The 16,470-nt window shown below is 41.2% G+C and overlaps 1 protein-coding gene across 2 annotated transcripts in view; it reads left to right on the top strand.

Annotated features, from left to right (window-relative positions):
- The window catches only part of C5H16orf87 (chromosome 5 C16orf87 homolog), a 33,105-nt gene continuing 16,635 nt past the window's right edge, over positions 1–16,470 (top strand). The window contains exons 1-2 of one of the 2 annotated variants that reach the window (XM_030204388.1): positions 1–428; positions 13,694–13,790. In XM_030204388.1, the coding sequence (XP_030060248.1) occupies positions 363–428; positions 13,694–13,790 (163 nt within the window). In that variant the 5' untranslated portion in view covers positions 1–362. The remainder of the gene's footprint in view (positions 429–13,693; positions 13,791–16,470) is intronic. The other variant, XM_030204387.1, reaches the window with a different exon arrangement.

Genomic DNA, 16,470 nt, shown 5'->3' on the forward strand with positions numbered 1-16,470 from the left:
ACTCTAGAACGCAGCGTGGGCGGAGCTTGAGCTTTTTGTCTGTTCCTTCCGCCCCCCCCCTTTGATGTGATGTCACCGAGCTCTGCGGAACTTGCCTGGTGTGCGCGGCCTCAGCCTGGCTGTTGTTTTGATTCGCTGGTTTCAGAGCCTTGGCGGGAGGTGGGTGGCCGGGGTCGGAGGAGCGAGGTGGGCTGGTCTTTGCGGCGGCTGTTGCCGCAGCGTGACTGTGGCGCCTTGGGCGCTCGGAGCTTTAGCTTGCAAGGCGGTCGGGGACTGGCTGGGGCTGTGAGTCGTGGGGGCGCGTGGCGGCTGGCTGCGCGCCCACGCGCTAAGGGACCTGGGGTGTGGAGGGGAGAAAGAGCATGTCTGCAAGTAAAACCAAGAAAGTGAAGATGGCCACCAAATCCTGCCCGGAGTGCGATCAACAGGTGACGGCTTTCCTCTCCTATTGCAGCCCCTGCCCTTTATTGTAATATTACGGAATGCCTAGAGGGGCCACTGCGTGCCAGAAATTAGGGGGGGGTTCTGGGGAGGGGGCTCCGCTGGGGGACCTCGGAGTGTGCTGATCCTTCCTAACTTTAATCGTGTGACTCTGCTACATTTGGGTATATTTAGGTCCGATGCCGAAAGGGTTCATTTTGCATAAGTTTATTTTAAATTTTAGATTTCAGGATGACCGGTTTCGAATGTAGCTCATTTCAAAGGTCTCTTAATTGCAGTATACTGTAGTAGGTCTGGCTGTACAATACAGAACTTGAACACGTTGGAGCCCTTCACAATTCAGTTGTGTTATTACTAGCTATTGTCTCTGAACCATTTCTTTCAGTTATGCAGCAGTATTAAAAATGGAAAGGATATTTCACAATGATGCATTGATTGGCAGTAATTATTTTTGTTTGTATTATTGGATTCGTATTTTTCTTTTGGGGTAATTGCATGGTGGGCAGTTCATTATTTTTTTTCCCCGTTCTGTGCCACTTTTTGTCTTATTTTGTTAATACCCCATAAATGGATCCTAGTTTCCAACTCATCTTTGGGGAAATGCAGTTCAGTGTGTCTTGTTTTTAAGATAATATCCATATTCCCATTCCAACAGCACGTTGCCTTTTAGTAATGAGAAATAAAAAATTGATTTTTTCTCTTTGTAATGACTTATAGGGAAATACATACAGTAAAATTCTTAGGGAATGACAAATTCCCCAAAATATGAAAGCTTGTCAACACGTTTTCGATCTGTTGCATTTTATTTTTGGCTGGATACGTACATATGCTTCCCCTAGATAATACGTGGTCAAAAGTTCTGTGTGGATGACTAGTTGGTGAACATACATTCACTGCTATATTTGGAGAAAAGTTATCTTTGACATTGGCAGACTTTCTTGTTCAACTTCCAGTTTTATGATTAATGCTTGAGCTGTCCAGTCACTGTGACTGCTACTTAGGTAGACTGCTTTATTGTCCATACTGGGTTAGACTGGCTAAAAGGTGCTACCATGTTACCACATGCTAATAATATTCACATAGGTTACTTACTGCTGGTCATTTATGCAGTGGGACCTATTTATTAATAGTTCATGTCAATGTGGTGGTGATCTTTGGTAAATCTCTAAAATTTCCCAGCTTTTGTTTGGACCTATCCATTTTCCCCACTGTGGGTAATGTAATCATGCCCCTGTGGACCTAATTTCTACATTTGTCAGATGGCAGTTTGGCTGACCTGTCAAGTGCTATAAATACAGTGCCTGGCCCTGTGACCAGGCTGGTTTCCTCTGTGCCACACCATTGCTGAATGTTAAATGCTGCAAAGTTAATTTAGATGCTTGAGACTGGGTGAAGTGTGGCATGTTGCACGTTCCACATCCTGAAGAATTCCTGCGGGGTGTCTTGGCGCTAAGGTTCATCTGCACTGTCCCTTACTCTTAGGAGAGCTGTCTTCTGGTGGTCCTTTGTGTACCTAGGTCTGATGCCGAATGGCTGACAACTTCATAATGAATGCTTGTTTTTCATGTTCCAGTTCCCACCAATCCCACATAAATATTCTGTGGTGTAAAATGACTGAGCCAATTCATGTAGGCGAAAAGACAAATCTGTTTTATTATATGTGACAAACACTGTTGTACAAACTCTATAAATGGTGCCTAAAGTTAGGCATGTGAATGCGTGCCCAGTGATATACTAAGGTCAGTTATGTGCCTAATATAATTAGATAATTGGCATTTAATTGGAGATCAGTAGCAATAATTGGCCTTAAGCACTGATTGGCACAAATTAGCAGTTGCTTTCTGTATTGGCCCCTAGGGACGTAAGCCAGTTACACATGCAACTGCGGGGTTCCCGCAAACTGAACGTGGGTCATATGCGCTGAGTGATGCATAGAAGAATTGTGCGCAGATGTTAGCTCACGTGGGAAAACACAGTGCAGGTTGTATTAACATGTACGTTAACGAGCTAATTAAGGTATTCTGTTCAATGCAGTGAGTTTGCCACCTGCATTTGACACATGCGTAATGCAAGAATTTTTCCGTGAGGGTCCGGAGTAGAAGGTTTTGAAGAGAAGATTTCTTGTTAGAACTTTCTTATTTAAGTGCTGGTTTTGTCGCAGAAGGAAACCCGTGCAAGTTGTAAAGCAGATATATTTATATATATATATATTTTTTTTTTATTTGTACCCTGCACTTTTTCCCACTCATGGCAGGCTCAATGCAGCAGGCAATGGAGGGTTAAGTGACTTGCCCAAAGTCACAAGGAGCTGCCTGGGCTGGGAATCGAACTCAGTTCCTCAGTTCCCCAGGACCAAAGTCCACCACCCTAACCACTAGGGTATGGTAAAATAACAAAAATGTGCATGTGTCCAAACAAAAAGTGAAAGCACACATGAGCACCTGCTTTTCTGCGCCTAAATTTGAGCCTCTGAAAAATGTTTCAAGTGTAAAAAATGTATGTATGGCTCATTTAGGTGCAGAACACCAGTGGTGTGCTGACACTTCATTTTTGGTTTGGACATGTGCACAAGAAGCGGTGCTTACTGCAAAAGTTTCTGTATATGCATCTGGCATACTACTGCCACATTTGCCACAGGTTTGCAGTGCATAAAATTTATGTTCAGTTTTCTTCTTTCATGCTGCGGTATTATGCTTGCAGTAGAAGCCACATTGCTCTTTTTTTTTTTCATTTATTTGATTTTATATCCCACATTATTGCAAAGCATGTTTGGTGCAATGCAGCTTACGTAGAACAGGAGTAAATAGTGATTACATAGAACCAAGTGAAATAGTAACAACCTTGGAACATACAATTTTAACATTTGGCTGACAACTTTCAACCTACCATCTGTTAGAATATAAAACTTATAACATTGTGTAGTCTTGTAGCGATTGTTCAAGCATTGATCAGACAGGGATTAAGGGAACATCCACGTGCGACTCTACCAAAAACCTTTGTGCATCGGGGCTCTATTCTTTAAACAGAGTGTCCAACTTCTCTCACATGCACTTCCAAAGGGGGTGTGGTCAAGGGAAGGGCATGGGCGGGACATGGGTGTTCCCAGGATCTGGTCACAGAGTTGTGGACTGCTTCCATTTCCGTGTCTAACTGACAGTATAAATACTTGCACCTAAAGTTAGGCACAAAAATGATTTACGCTAATATTCTATAAAAACAGTTCCATGCAGAACTGCCTTTATAGAATTCATGCTTAGCTCGCATCACCTAGCTTTGGGTGCCATTTACTGAATTATAATGTTCAGTTTATAATTGTAAGATTAAGGGAATATGCCTTATCTAGGGGCAGTCCATCTGGCAGCTCTCACCCCAAAGCCCTCCGAACAATAATCTGGCTCTCTCAACAGGGGAGTGGGGAGGAGAAGATTTCTCTTCAAAGCCAGATGCATATTTCCCTCTTCATCACAGAAAGTGTACAGCGCTGCGTACATCTAGTAGCGCTATAGAAATGATAAGTGGTAGTAGTAGTAGAGAGTGATGTGGGAGTGCGTCAACTAACTTTACTGATGGCTTGGACAAGACGCGTGAAAGGTACATAAATGCTATGTAAATTGATACATATCCATTACACTACGCAGTATTTTGGAAGGTAGCATGTGAAGACTACAAGGAGGTGTACACATGGATGGACATGGGAGGGGCATTGGCGCGTCTACATCTTATGTGCGTAACTTATTGAATACTGTAAGTTAATGCGTCAGGTAGTTGTGATCTGGATAAGCCACTGTTGGAAGCAAGATAGTAGGCTAGATGGACCGTCGGTCTGATTAAGGCTATTCTTACGTTCACCTAAGCATACCCATTTACACCTGTCAGTTACTTGGGTTATCATTGCTGGCAGAACCATTGTAGCCATCCCAGTAAGGGATGCTGTAACACAATGGTATACACCTTCTTGCTTTTGTAAGTTGATATGGTTATTGAGGGCCCTGAAAGGATTCTTATGCAAGCAGAACCCAGATCAAAACTGCCATGGGCCAGTGGAGTCTGTTGCTTGCCCCTTGCTTTCTAGTTAGCAGGTCTAATTATTGGTAAAATAGTGGTTTTATTTAAAGAGATGAATAATTTTTCTTTCCATTTTTAAAGCACCTGGACTGTTCCATGTAGATCATAAACGGTGCTTGTAGTCTTAAGTGTTTATTTTTCAATTATTTGAAATTCTTTGAGAGTATAAGAATTGGGGTTTATTGGTGTTTTTCACCCACAAGCTACATTTTCCAGTAGAATCAAATACAACCTGCCTTAAATGTGTACGTATGTGTCACTTAAGAACACAGAGAAGGCACAAAACTGAATGGAGGATACAAGACAAGCCAGGAAAGGGGTGGGGGTGCTTATTGAATAAACGTAATTTTTTTGCATTGAGGTGTGTTATTGGTTGAAACCTGTAATCGGAAGCTGTACTTGTAGAAACAAAAATATGTTCTTTATTTTTGTTCATGTCTTATTGGAGTGAATTCTATATATGGCGCTGAAAAAAGCGATATAAGCCGCGCTTAGATGTTAAGCACAGTTTTATAAAATAGCTCTTAAGCCCAGGAATCGCACCTAACTTTAGGTGTGGTCATTTTCACCAGCTGAAATGTGGCGCAAATGTGCATGCCTAAATTAGACGGGTATCCCCCTCATTCTATAACAACACACATAAATGTTAGGAACGTCCCCATTCTGCCCATGATTTATGCGGATCCCATTGCCTAAATTTACGCCTGGAAATGCGAATTAAATCTAGCTCCAATTGGTTAAGCCAGTTGGTGCTAATTAGCTCGTTATTCAATTAAATTGCATGCACAATTTTTAGTGATTTTTATAGAATTAGGGGGATTATATATAGTAACATAGTAGATGACGGCAGAAAAAGACCTGCACGGTCCATCCAGTCTGCCCAACAAGATAAACTCATATGTGCTACTTTTTGTGTATACCTTACCTTGATTTGTATCTTCCATTTTCAGGGCACAGACTGTAGAAGTCTGCCCAGCACTAGCCCTGCCTCCCAACCACCAGCCCCGCCTCCCACCACTGGCTCTGCCACCCAATCTCGGTTAAGCTTCTGAGGATCCATTCCTTCTGAACAGGATTACTTTATGTTTATCCCACGCATGTTTGAAGCCCATTACCGTTTTCATCACCACCTCCCGCGGAAGGGCATTCCAAGTATCCACCACTCTCTCTGTGAAAAAATACTTCCTGACATTTTTCTTGAGTCTGCCCCCTTTCAATCTCATTTCATGCCCTCTAGTTCTACTGCCTTCCCATCTCCGGCAAAGGTTTGTTTGCGGATTAATACCTTTCAAATATTTGAACGTCTGTATCATATCACCCCTGTTTCTCCTTTCCTCCAGGGTATACATGTTCAGGTCTGCAAGTCTCTCCTCACACGTCTTGTAACGCAAATCCTATACCATTCTCGTAGCTTTTCTTTGCACCGCTTCAATTCTTTTTACATCCTTAGCAAGATACGGCCTCCAAAACTGAACACAGTATTCCAGGTGGGGCCTCACCAACGGCTTATACAGGGGCATTAAAACCTCTTTTCTTCTGCTGGTCACACCTCTCTCTATACAGCTTAGCAACCTTCTAGCTACGGTTAAACTTGCTATATATATTTCCAACTTGAAAATTGTACAGGATGGCTGGTTTTCTTTAAGTTTCACTCTAAGTTAGAAGCATTTCGAAAAGCTGTTGACTATTTTACAGTAATAGGGACATATAGTATAAACATGTAGCATTAGATAAAAAATTTTGGGAGCCTCTTAAAGAAAATCTCTGTGCTTGTTGAAAGTTTGTAGCAGTGTAATACTGTACACCTTTGCAGAGGTGAAAATAGCTTAGATACTCACATATACATTTCCCTCACGTCATATCTTTACTTTCCCCTTTAATTACTGTGACCATGTGATAATTCATCTATAGGTTGCCCTGCTTCTGTCTATTCAAAGGACCAGCATTTCCTTGCCATTCCCTACTTACTCACATTGGGTCTAGCATCTCCCTTTCCCCTCTCTATCCCTCCTGGGATCCAGTGTCTCACCTCCAGTGCCTCTCATCTCTTCTGGCACTGCAGACCCACAGGGCTTTCCTGTACAGGCCTGCATTCTTGCAATGCAGTGTCCCTCTCTCTTCCTGACAGGCAATGCATCATAGGAGCTCTTCAGAAAGAGGGCACCCTCTTTCCAAAGAGTTCCCATGATGCATTTCTGTCAGAGAGGGGAAAGGGTAGAAACAGGTCAAAAATTTGTAGGAGTTGGGGAATATTATTGGCTTGTTTTCTTGCTTTTTATACTTTTTATATTTTTCTTGTTTTGTGTGACTTTATTTTTCACTTTGATTTTTTATGTAGTTTATAGTTTAGTCTTTTTAAAAAAAGTATTTTTGACTTCTTTTTCTTATTGCATTTTTTTCTTCTAAATTGTAGGCATCACATGCCAGATTTTTAGGTGCCCAGATGATCTGATTGCCAAGATCTTTCCAGCCTTGACACTGTGGATTATTAGTTGTCATAAGTCCTTTTCTGAGTTACACTAAACACGGAATGCTTAGGAATGGAGATAAATGTGTTATCGTTTTAAAATCTAACTTTAAACCTTTTTCTTTTTGACATTTTGGGGCCCTTTTACTAAAGTGTGGCTGTTTTTGCACTTACCCCACTATTAATGCAAAAATTAATATGTGGTAAATGTAAAGCTTGTGTGGCAAATTCAGGGGCACGTCTTGCATCTGTCCTGCGTTTAGTGCACAGGGCACACTGTTAATGCATGGTCACTGAGCTACATGTCTGGGCTGACAGCTACCCATGGCAGCTCAACCCATTCATGGTCTCCCCACCCATGACAGCCCTGACACCCCACTTTACAAACCAGGCCCCTTTGCACTAAAAGTCCATCCCCCCTCTGGGACCTATCCGTTGGCAGTATCGGTGGTTCAGTAGTCTCTGGTGGTAGCGATCCTCCATTCCACTACCTGGATTGGCGCCTAAATCCAAAATGGCCTCAGTGACCCCTAGCGGTAGTCTCGCAGTACTACCATTAGGGGCCATCCTTCCATATAAAGAGTAATGACTCCCAGAGGGTTTTTAGCTCTTCCATCTGCATCACAGTGTGTCCTCCCAGATCAGGTTATGTTGCCAAATTTTAGATGGGTCAGAAGCAGAAAAATAGGAGCAAAATATCTACGTACATACAGCAGAAGTCCAACAAAGTGTAGAGGATGAAACAAATGACGATCAGCCATGGGGATGAGGTCTTCAAAACTTAACAAATGACGATCAGCCATGGGGATGAGGTCTTCAAAACTTTATTAAAACCACAAGTGAAATTGGATACGACATGTGTCGTCATTTGTTTCATCCTCTGCTCTTTCTTGGACTTTTTCCAAATTTTAGATACAAAGGTTGTAAATAAACTTTTCAGTGTTGATGAAAAAAGATGCGCATGTTTACTAGCCTCAGGGTGGGCAGATGATTTTTGTGCCCTTATTAATTTGCTAAAATGTTCCCGTTAAATATGCAGTTTTGGACTAAACGCTGTCATTGCTTGGAAAGTTCTTCAACTTGACTTGTAATTGGTATGGTGACCTTTTACTAAGCCATAGCAAAATTTGGGTTTAGCATGTGTTAAATTGGGACACTTCGCCCCCCCCCCCCCCCGAATTCTATATATGGTACTTGAAATTGCATGAGTGCCCAAATTCTGCATGGTTTAATTGAACGAACCAATTAGTGCTAATTGGGTGCTAATTAGCAATTAATTTACATGCTCATATTGCTAGGCATGTTCTATAAAGATGCATGCATAAATTCTAATGTGTGCATCTGGAAAGGGTGCGTGGCCATGGGAGGGGCATGAGCAGGTTATGGGCATTCCAAGAATTTGCACGCACTGTTACAGAATACACCTGATCCATGCCTAATTTAGGCATGGGAATTTACGTCATTGTAAATCCTCGTGCCTAAAAGTTAGGTGTGGATCCTGGCACTAGGCGCTATTCTATAAATAGTAACCAATTTTTTTTTTTTGTTAGATTTGTACCCCGCGCTTTCCCACTCATGGCAGGCTCAATGTGGCTTACATGGGGCAATGGAGGGTTAAGTGACTTGCCCAGAGTCACAAGGAGCTGCTGTGTCAGTTATAGAATAGCGCTTAGTGCTCACTTTTTTTGGCACCATCCATAGCATTTTGTCCTTGTGCTAAGCTCAGATATACCATGGCGGTATGTTAGGGTTTTTTTTCTATTTGTTCTTTGCAGATCCTGTGCTAATTTTTCCATTAGTTCATGGGACTTGCAAGAAATGGAGGCACTAAGTTCTCCATGTTAAGTCTGTATTATCCAGTTCACGCACTAGTTGGATAACACTTCCCCGCCTGTGACACGCCCCCCTCCTGAAACATAAAAAAAAAAAAAAATTAAATAGCCCGCGATTAGTACATGCTGAAAGGCAAATTACCACAAAAGGTGTTAAAAGCTTTTTCTTTTTCCCCCATGTTAAGTGCACATTAGTGCTTAATGTTTAGTAAAAGGGCCCGATGGGAGTAATAACTTTCAGGGTGAATATTTAGTTGTCTGTTCACATGTAAGCTGTAAGAAATCTTATTCTCTTCTGTTCTAGTGCTTATACAAGGGCTTATTCTTTACCTGTGTATTACCTTTGTTAGCATGGACACAGTGTCACTATTGCATAGAGTTTACAGCAGTGGTTTTCAATGAATATGCATGAGATTGATTTGCATACCTTCCTCCATTGTATGCAAATCTCTTTCATGCATATTAATTGTGGATATCCTGAAAACCTGACTGACAAGGGGGTACTCTAGGACCAACTTGGGAAACACTGGACTAGAGCAGGGATTTCCCCATCTTTCAAGAAAAGGGTTGTATAGGGGGTATTTCAAATTGCTGAGAAGTGGGGAGGTACCCACTGGAGTTTGCTGAGCAGGGTAGTGGGGTTCCTCTCAGAGTTGTAGTTTGCGGCCATGCTGTACTCTACAATTGTCTTCTTCAGCTGGTAGAACCTGGAAACCCCAACAGTCTGTTGCCTTTGCTACTGCCATTCAGTCAGGCAAAATAAAGTATAGCGGGCTTCATCCATCTCATGGGTTGTAGTTTGGGGACTCTGCTCTACAGTTTGGTCATGCTTTTGGCAAGCAAGATCCCAAGGGAACAGGATGACATAGGGAGAGAAGTGCTGCACTGCTAAAACACTTGCAGGTCTTCAGGTAGCCAGACAAGTTGATAAGACAACGGCAAAAGCTGGAATGATGCTTGGCTGCACAGTGAGAGGAATATTCAGCAGGAAAATGGAGGTGACTATCGCAGTAGAAGTCTCTGTGGTGAGAACTCTCTGTTTGGGGTACTGTGTATAATTTGAGGGCACCTCCTAAAACGGTCAACTGTCTTCATCATAAAGCATGTGGGGAAGGACAGAAAGCTCAGAACACTTTTTTATGTTGGTGGGAAAGGAGAGAGTAGAGGAAGGAATAGTAGAGGAGGCAGCAGGTCTCTTTCAGGAGAAGGAGACTCTAGAGTAGAGGTGGGGAACCACAGTCCTCAAGGGCCACAACCCAGTTGGGGTTTCAAGATTTTCACAATAAATATGTATGAGATTGATTTGCATGTACTGCTTCCATTGTATGCAGATAGAGCTTGTGCATATTCATTGTGGAAATCTTGAAAACCCAACTGGGTTGTGGACCTCAAGGACCCTGGTTGCCGACCATTGCTATAGAGCGAAGGGTCCTGGAATGAAGTTGAAATGGGGAAGACTCGGGAGTCATCTAATTAAATATTTCTTCACAGAAAAGGTGTTGGATGTGTGGAACATGTGGCTATTAAAGAGGGTGGAGACAAAAAACAGTGTTTGAAAGAAGCCCAGAAAACAAGGGACAAACAGAGAGGAATAATCAAGCTGAGAAGGAAGAAAGGATTAATCTAATTGCCTTTATTTGCACCATATTCTGTTTATTTCAAAATAACCCCTTATGTGATTTAGAGGGGAAGTTCATTGATAACTTCCCCCTTAGAACCTTATTTTGGAATTCCTCTTTGATGATGATTATGACATGGTATTTATAGTCTGCCAACTCCCAATGAAGTTTGTTTCTGTAATCCACTTTAAACCATCTCAATATTAAAAAGAAAATCAGCAAAACTCAGAAAAAGGATAAGAGGGTAAGTTGTTTTCTTTTTTTTTTTTTTTTTTTAGCTTTTTGCGAAAAGACAAATAAGTGGGCATAGTTGTAATTCCTAAGAGCAATGAATTCCAAGCCCAGACCACCTGATATATAAAAGAGAATTTTAAAGAGTTTCTATATTTCACTCCTAACACAGAAGGGAAATAAAGAAGGCGAGTACCACCCGCCCGAGAAAATGAAGGTGAAACTGGAAATGTAAATAATTTAGTTATATATTCCAGGCAGCATTCTTCAAATAGTTTATAGACCCAGCACGCTAACTTATATGCAATACGAGCCTTAACTGGCAGCCAGTGCAGGTTCAACAAACAAGGTGTGACATGATCTGATCTTTTTTTTTTTTACCAAAGATCATTTTGGCTGCTGCATTTTGTAGGACCTGTAAATGGGAGAGAGCCTGTGCTGACAACAGTGTAATCCATGGCAATAATTTAGGTAAATACAGTACCACTACTACTACTACTATTTAGCATTTCTATAGCGCTACAAGGCATACGCAGCGCTGCACAAACATAGAAGAAAGACAGTCCCTGCTCAAAGAGCTTACAATCTAACATTTTTATGATGAATAAACGTTGAAAACCCAATTTTAGAAAGCTGGCATTCACACATGTAAATATGCAATACATTCATATATGAAAGGAGTGTGGATTGGGCAGGAATAGGGCGGGACCAAGAAAGACGTGTATTTATAAACACACACACACACACACACACACACACATATAAACAAATGAAGCAGATCAAAAACTCAAAAAGAGAAGTGCTTTATTGCACATTAACCCGATGTGGCCATGTTTCACCCACAGGCTGTGTCAGGGATAAAATTAAAATAAAAAGAATATACATTAAAAAACCGTACTTCCCAACAGGGGTTGCTTAAAGTGCCAAGGGCATCTTTTACTAAGATGCGCTCACGTTTTTAGCGCATGCTAAAATTGTGGGCGCGCTAAACATTAGAGACGCCAGTGGATTCCAATGGGCGTCTCTAACGTTTAGTGTGCGCTAAAAATGTGAGTGCACCTTAGTAAAAGACGCCCCAAGTGGAGTAAAATTGTCCTGTATGTGGACATTTGGAGTCATGGCTCCTAAATTGTGGAATACTAGTCCCCTGGAATTACTGCGAATGCAGTGCTACTCAATGTTTTAAAAAGGCATTAAAAGCATGGTATGACAAACTAGAAAAAATTGGAATTAGCATTTAAAAGAAATAGGTTTATGCGAAACTGGGGCATTAGAATGGTTCTCTATTTCTGTCTGTAATTACTGATATAAGGGTAGATTAGTTGGGTTTAGATTGGGCCTATAAGGGGTAGGATGACATTTGTTTGCAGCTCGCCTTCAGCTGATTGGTGAGGTTAACCTTCAAATGATGCAAAGTAATATTCAGAGATCGTGATGGACATTGGATCCTGCTTAGCTTTTTCTGCTTTAGTAGTTGAGGATGCATGGAAAGATGGGTATCCAACATAATTATAAGATATTGAACCTTGAGCACTGCTTTACTTGCAGAAATGGTGTTTAAAATTGCCCAGTCCAGACAGAACTGTTCCTGTAATTTTGTGGTATTTCTTCCAGCTTTCCTGCCTATAAAGAGAAGGCATTGAGGATAAGATTTCTTACCTGCATACAGTAACTGCTGAATCCTTACAAAAAGATTTATTTTTCTTGTTTCGTTTGGAGGTAAATGTTGACGGCCTTTGACGACCATTTCAGTTACTTCCTGGCTTGCAATTAAATTTTTATTGGGAAATATACCATTTTTAGTGTGTTTTGTCTCCACATGTCCTTGCATGTGACAACAGATTTAGAAAGCTGCCTTTAAATAAAATCTATATATTTTATACAGAGGGAGAGAAGAGCTGTACTGCTGCACTCTCTGGCTTATGTTTCAGTCTGAGACACCCAGAGAACAATTTCAAAGCCAGTTATTTTTTTTTTAAACGGTGATTAGGCTGTGGAACCTGTTGCCTAGGATGTGATTAAGGTGCCTAGCATTGCAAAAATCAAATTTAAATGCTTATATTCTGCCTTTGCCTAATGTGGATTACATGACATAACTAGGCTTACCTAGGATGTCACAAGCACAGTGAATAGAATCCAAATTAATAAATTCTCAAACATGTTATCCTTCATGAATCCATAACTATATTTCCAAAAACTTCTGAAATATGTTTTCAACTGTTTCTGAAGAAAAGACAGAACATTATCAACAAGGTAGACTCGAGACTGCCGTTGCTTATCCCTGGAACTGAGCTGTGAGGACTTGGTCTAGTTTTTGGGATCATCCGTTTACTCATGACCTGGACTGGCTCGATGTACTTTGGCCTGACTCAGTAGGGTAACTCTTATGTTCTTACGCCTTGACTTTATGCAGGTACAATTATGAGTAATGCCATTTTGTGCATTTTTTTTTTTCCATAGGGAGCAGAAGTGTTCCCAGGACTAGGATTTGATTTACTCACACCCTCATGTATTTTAAAAAGTATTGCAAAAATTCTGGAAAATAATATAAGTAGAGGAGTGGCCTAATGGTTAGTGCAGTGGACTGAGAACTTGGGGAGCCAGGTTCAATGCACACTGCAGCTCTTTGTGACTCAGAGCAAGTCACGTAATTCTACATTGCCCTGGGTACTAAATATATACCTATATATAATATAAACTAATTGATTGTAACAACAGAAAGGTGATATATCAATTCCCCATTCCCTTTCCCTTAAATAGTAGGTAGAACTGTGTGTGGATATTTCAGTGGAATAATTTTCAAATGGAAAGTATGCATGTACTTTTTCATTTTGAAAATTGGTGTAATTTATGTGTGGGTTATAAAATTACCCTCCAAATACAGAGAACACCCCTCCCTTCCACACACATGTGGTGAATGTACCTGACCCTCTATTTCATTTTCTTATCCACTTACGCCAGATGAGGTAAAGGGAGATGACCCTTATAGACGGTTTCTAGTGAGTCTTGAAATTTTTGACTCTTGCATTTTCTTTCAGGTCCCTGTTGCATGTAAATCCTGTCCATGTGGTTATATATTTATTAGTCGAAAGCTTTTACATGCGAAGCAAGCCCAGAGGTCCTCACATACCACAGGTGCGTTTGAGCTTGGGTTTCCCTTTTTTTTTTTCTTCCACATGGTATTTTTAGATGCTGAAGGAAAAGAAAATTGAGGTGGAGGTTGGTGTGGTCTGGTCACCTGGCTAGACTTTGCTTCTGTTGTTGTTTTTTTTTTTTTTGTTTTGTTTGAGTTTTTGGCCTGCTGAGCTTGATTTCTGTGGAGGGAATGGTTTGAAATCTCTTCATTCCTATTTTTCTGCTGTTTCTCTCTTATATGGAAATCACAGTCTGTGATTTCTTCTTAATCCCCAGTTTGAAGTCTAAAGACTAAAACAGTATGAGGAAATCGAGCTTCCCAGGGTTCATCCTAACTAATTTCAGATTTCTAACAGAAGTTCTGGGGATAGTCAGTGTGTGCGTAAACACACACATATTTTGGATCCTGGTTTTGATTTTAGGAATGGCTCCTAAATACACAGAGGTCAATTATTTAAAAGCATTTACGTATGGTCACACTATCTGCAAAAGCTTTTTTTTTTTTTTTTTTTTTTAAATCTGAGGCAGTTGATTGGGTGATTTTTGGATGCATTTTGTTGTGTACTGAAAGTTATCCATTGAAAAAGTAGGTGGAATTTGAGATGTTTTGAGACAGCACCACTTAACTATATAACTTTACATGCCTAATTGGCAATCCTTGACCTCTGAATTTTTAGTTACATGTCTAGGGGGCCTGCACAGATACTAGAAATGACCAGATGTTTCACGTTATACGTGTGTAAGAATCCTTTCAGGACCCTTGTTAGCTCTGTATATTTCTGGGTAGTAAGGAGGTATAAATCATTTTGTTACAGCATCCCTTTCTGAGATTCATTTACTGTATTTAGGTTGTACCTAAATTTACATAGGCTAGATACCCCTAGGTAGCAGCATGGATTTTCCATAGTTTTGGGCCTGTAGCTTATGCCTTGTGCAGTCTCCCTTGCATTTTAAGTTTGTTTGTGAAGTGTGAGAGGACGGAGGATTTTACTAACCCCTCTGCCTATCTGCAAAACAAGGAATGAACTGAGGAGCTTGGAATACAAGCGTGTAGGGAGTGAAAGAGGGAGACATTACCAACTCATAGCTTGATTAAAAGAGAAAAAGGTCCTGTGTGGGAAATTCCCATGTGGAGAGAGTAGAGACCTACTGAATCTGCCACTGAAACTCGTCACCTGGTTTTGACTGAAGCTGAAACCAAAAACTCAAGGTTGGTTGTATGAATGTGATCTAGTGAGGGCCACTGGAGATTGTCGGAGTTTTGAGTCTGCACGCCTCTGCTAAACTCACAGTATCCAAGCCAGAATATAATTTAAATAATGAAAGACCATATTTTACCTTCAAGCAAAATAGCCTCCACACATATGGACTGTAACTAATGAAAACTGAGACTAAAAGCTATAATGCTTTTTACAGTGGCTGACTTTGTGCCAGACTTGGAGTAGCAGCAGATGTCATACAGAGGCTTACTCCTAAGAAGCTTATCATCCCAAATGTATAGACTTACATTTCTGCTAAAATTTTTATATCAAAAGCATTTATTTGGAGCACTGTATTTACCATATAAACAATTGTGCAAGATTTTAACTGCATTATTTGCAATCACAGTACAAGAAAAAAAGAATACAAAGAGTAGCCCCCCCCCCCCCCCCTCCGGACTACCTTACATTCCCTGGTGGTGTAGAGCAGTGCCCCAGTCAAGGCAGCCATTTTGAGAGCAGAGCTGAAATGGGCATGAATAACTGGGGACAGCTCCTGCCCTGACTATACCCCTAGACTACCAGGGATTGTAAGATGGGGGGCACAAATTTTTGGCTTCCATCAAAAACACATGGTCATTTTCAGCTGAAAATGAAAATTAACCTTTTGGCTGAAACTGGCAAAAAAAAAAAAAAAAAAATTGGGGGGGGGGGGAGGGGGCAGTTTCATTGGCATAGCCGAAACTGAAATTCATTTGGCCTTTAGAGAAGAAAGTCTGAATAAGGAAGAGGATTCATATGGAGGGGACAAATCCTGGGGATTCGCTAACTCTGCAGGTGAAGGTGCAAGATATTGTATTAATATACTGAAAGAATGTTTTATCAGTGCCATACACCTTTGAAAACAAAACTACCTCAAAATGTTTTGCTCAAGTTTTTAGTAAAGTTGGAGCGTAACCTGTTTTTGGCAAAGAGTGCGATTATAAACATTGAGCCTTGTGTGACAGCATTTCCAGTGTTTTATACTGTGGATTACGTTCACAGTACAACTGAGGTTTCAGCCCTATTCATTTTATGCACCAGATGTTTTCCTGTTTTGTGCATTTACAGTGCAATTTGTGACCACTGATGCAGGTGGCTGCACCCACCGAAACATGGCCCGTGCCTGCTCTTTATTCAGAGCACCAGCAATAAAATTTTCCTGACTTCAGTCCCATGGCTTGTCATCCTCTACTTTTTTTGGACATTTGCTGTATGGATGTAGAGGTTTCGTCCTGTTCGCTCTTTTGACTCTGAAGGGTCCCACTGGACCACCAGGTTTTTATGTATTTTTGGTGTGTTTTGGGGGGGGGGGGGGAGTGAGGGTTCTGGGGTCCGCTGGACCTCCAGGCCCTTGTGTTTGTGGGGGTGGGGAGCCTGGAGGTCCTGCAAATGCATGCTAAACAAGGTTTCCCCATTCCTCCCCAATGCCCTGGCAAAAC

This window comes from Microcaecilia unicolor, chromosome 5 (genome assembly GCF_901765095.1).
Source record: "Microcaecilia unicolor chromosome 5, aMicUni1.1, whole genome shotgun sequence".
Lineage (NCBI taxonomy): Eukaryota > Metazoa > Chordata > Amphibia > Gymnophiona > Siphonopidae > Microcaecilia > Microcaecilia unicolor.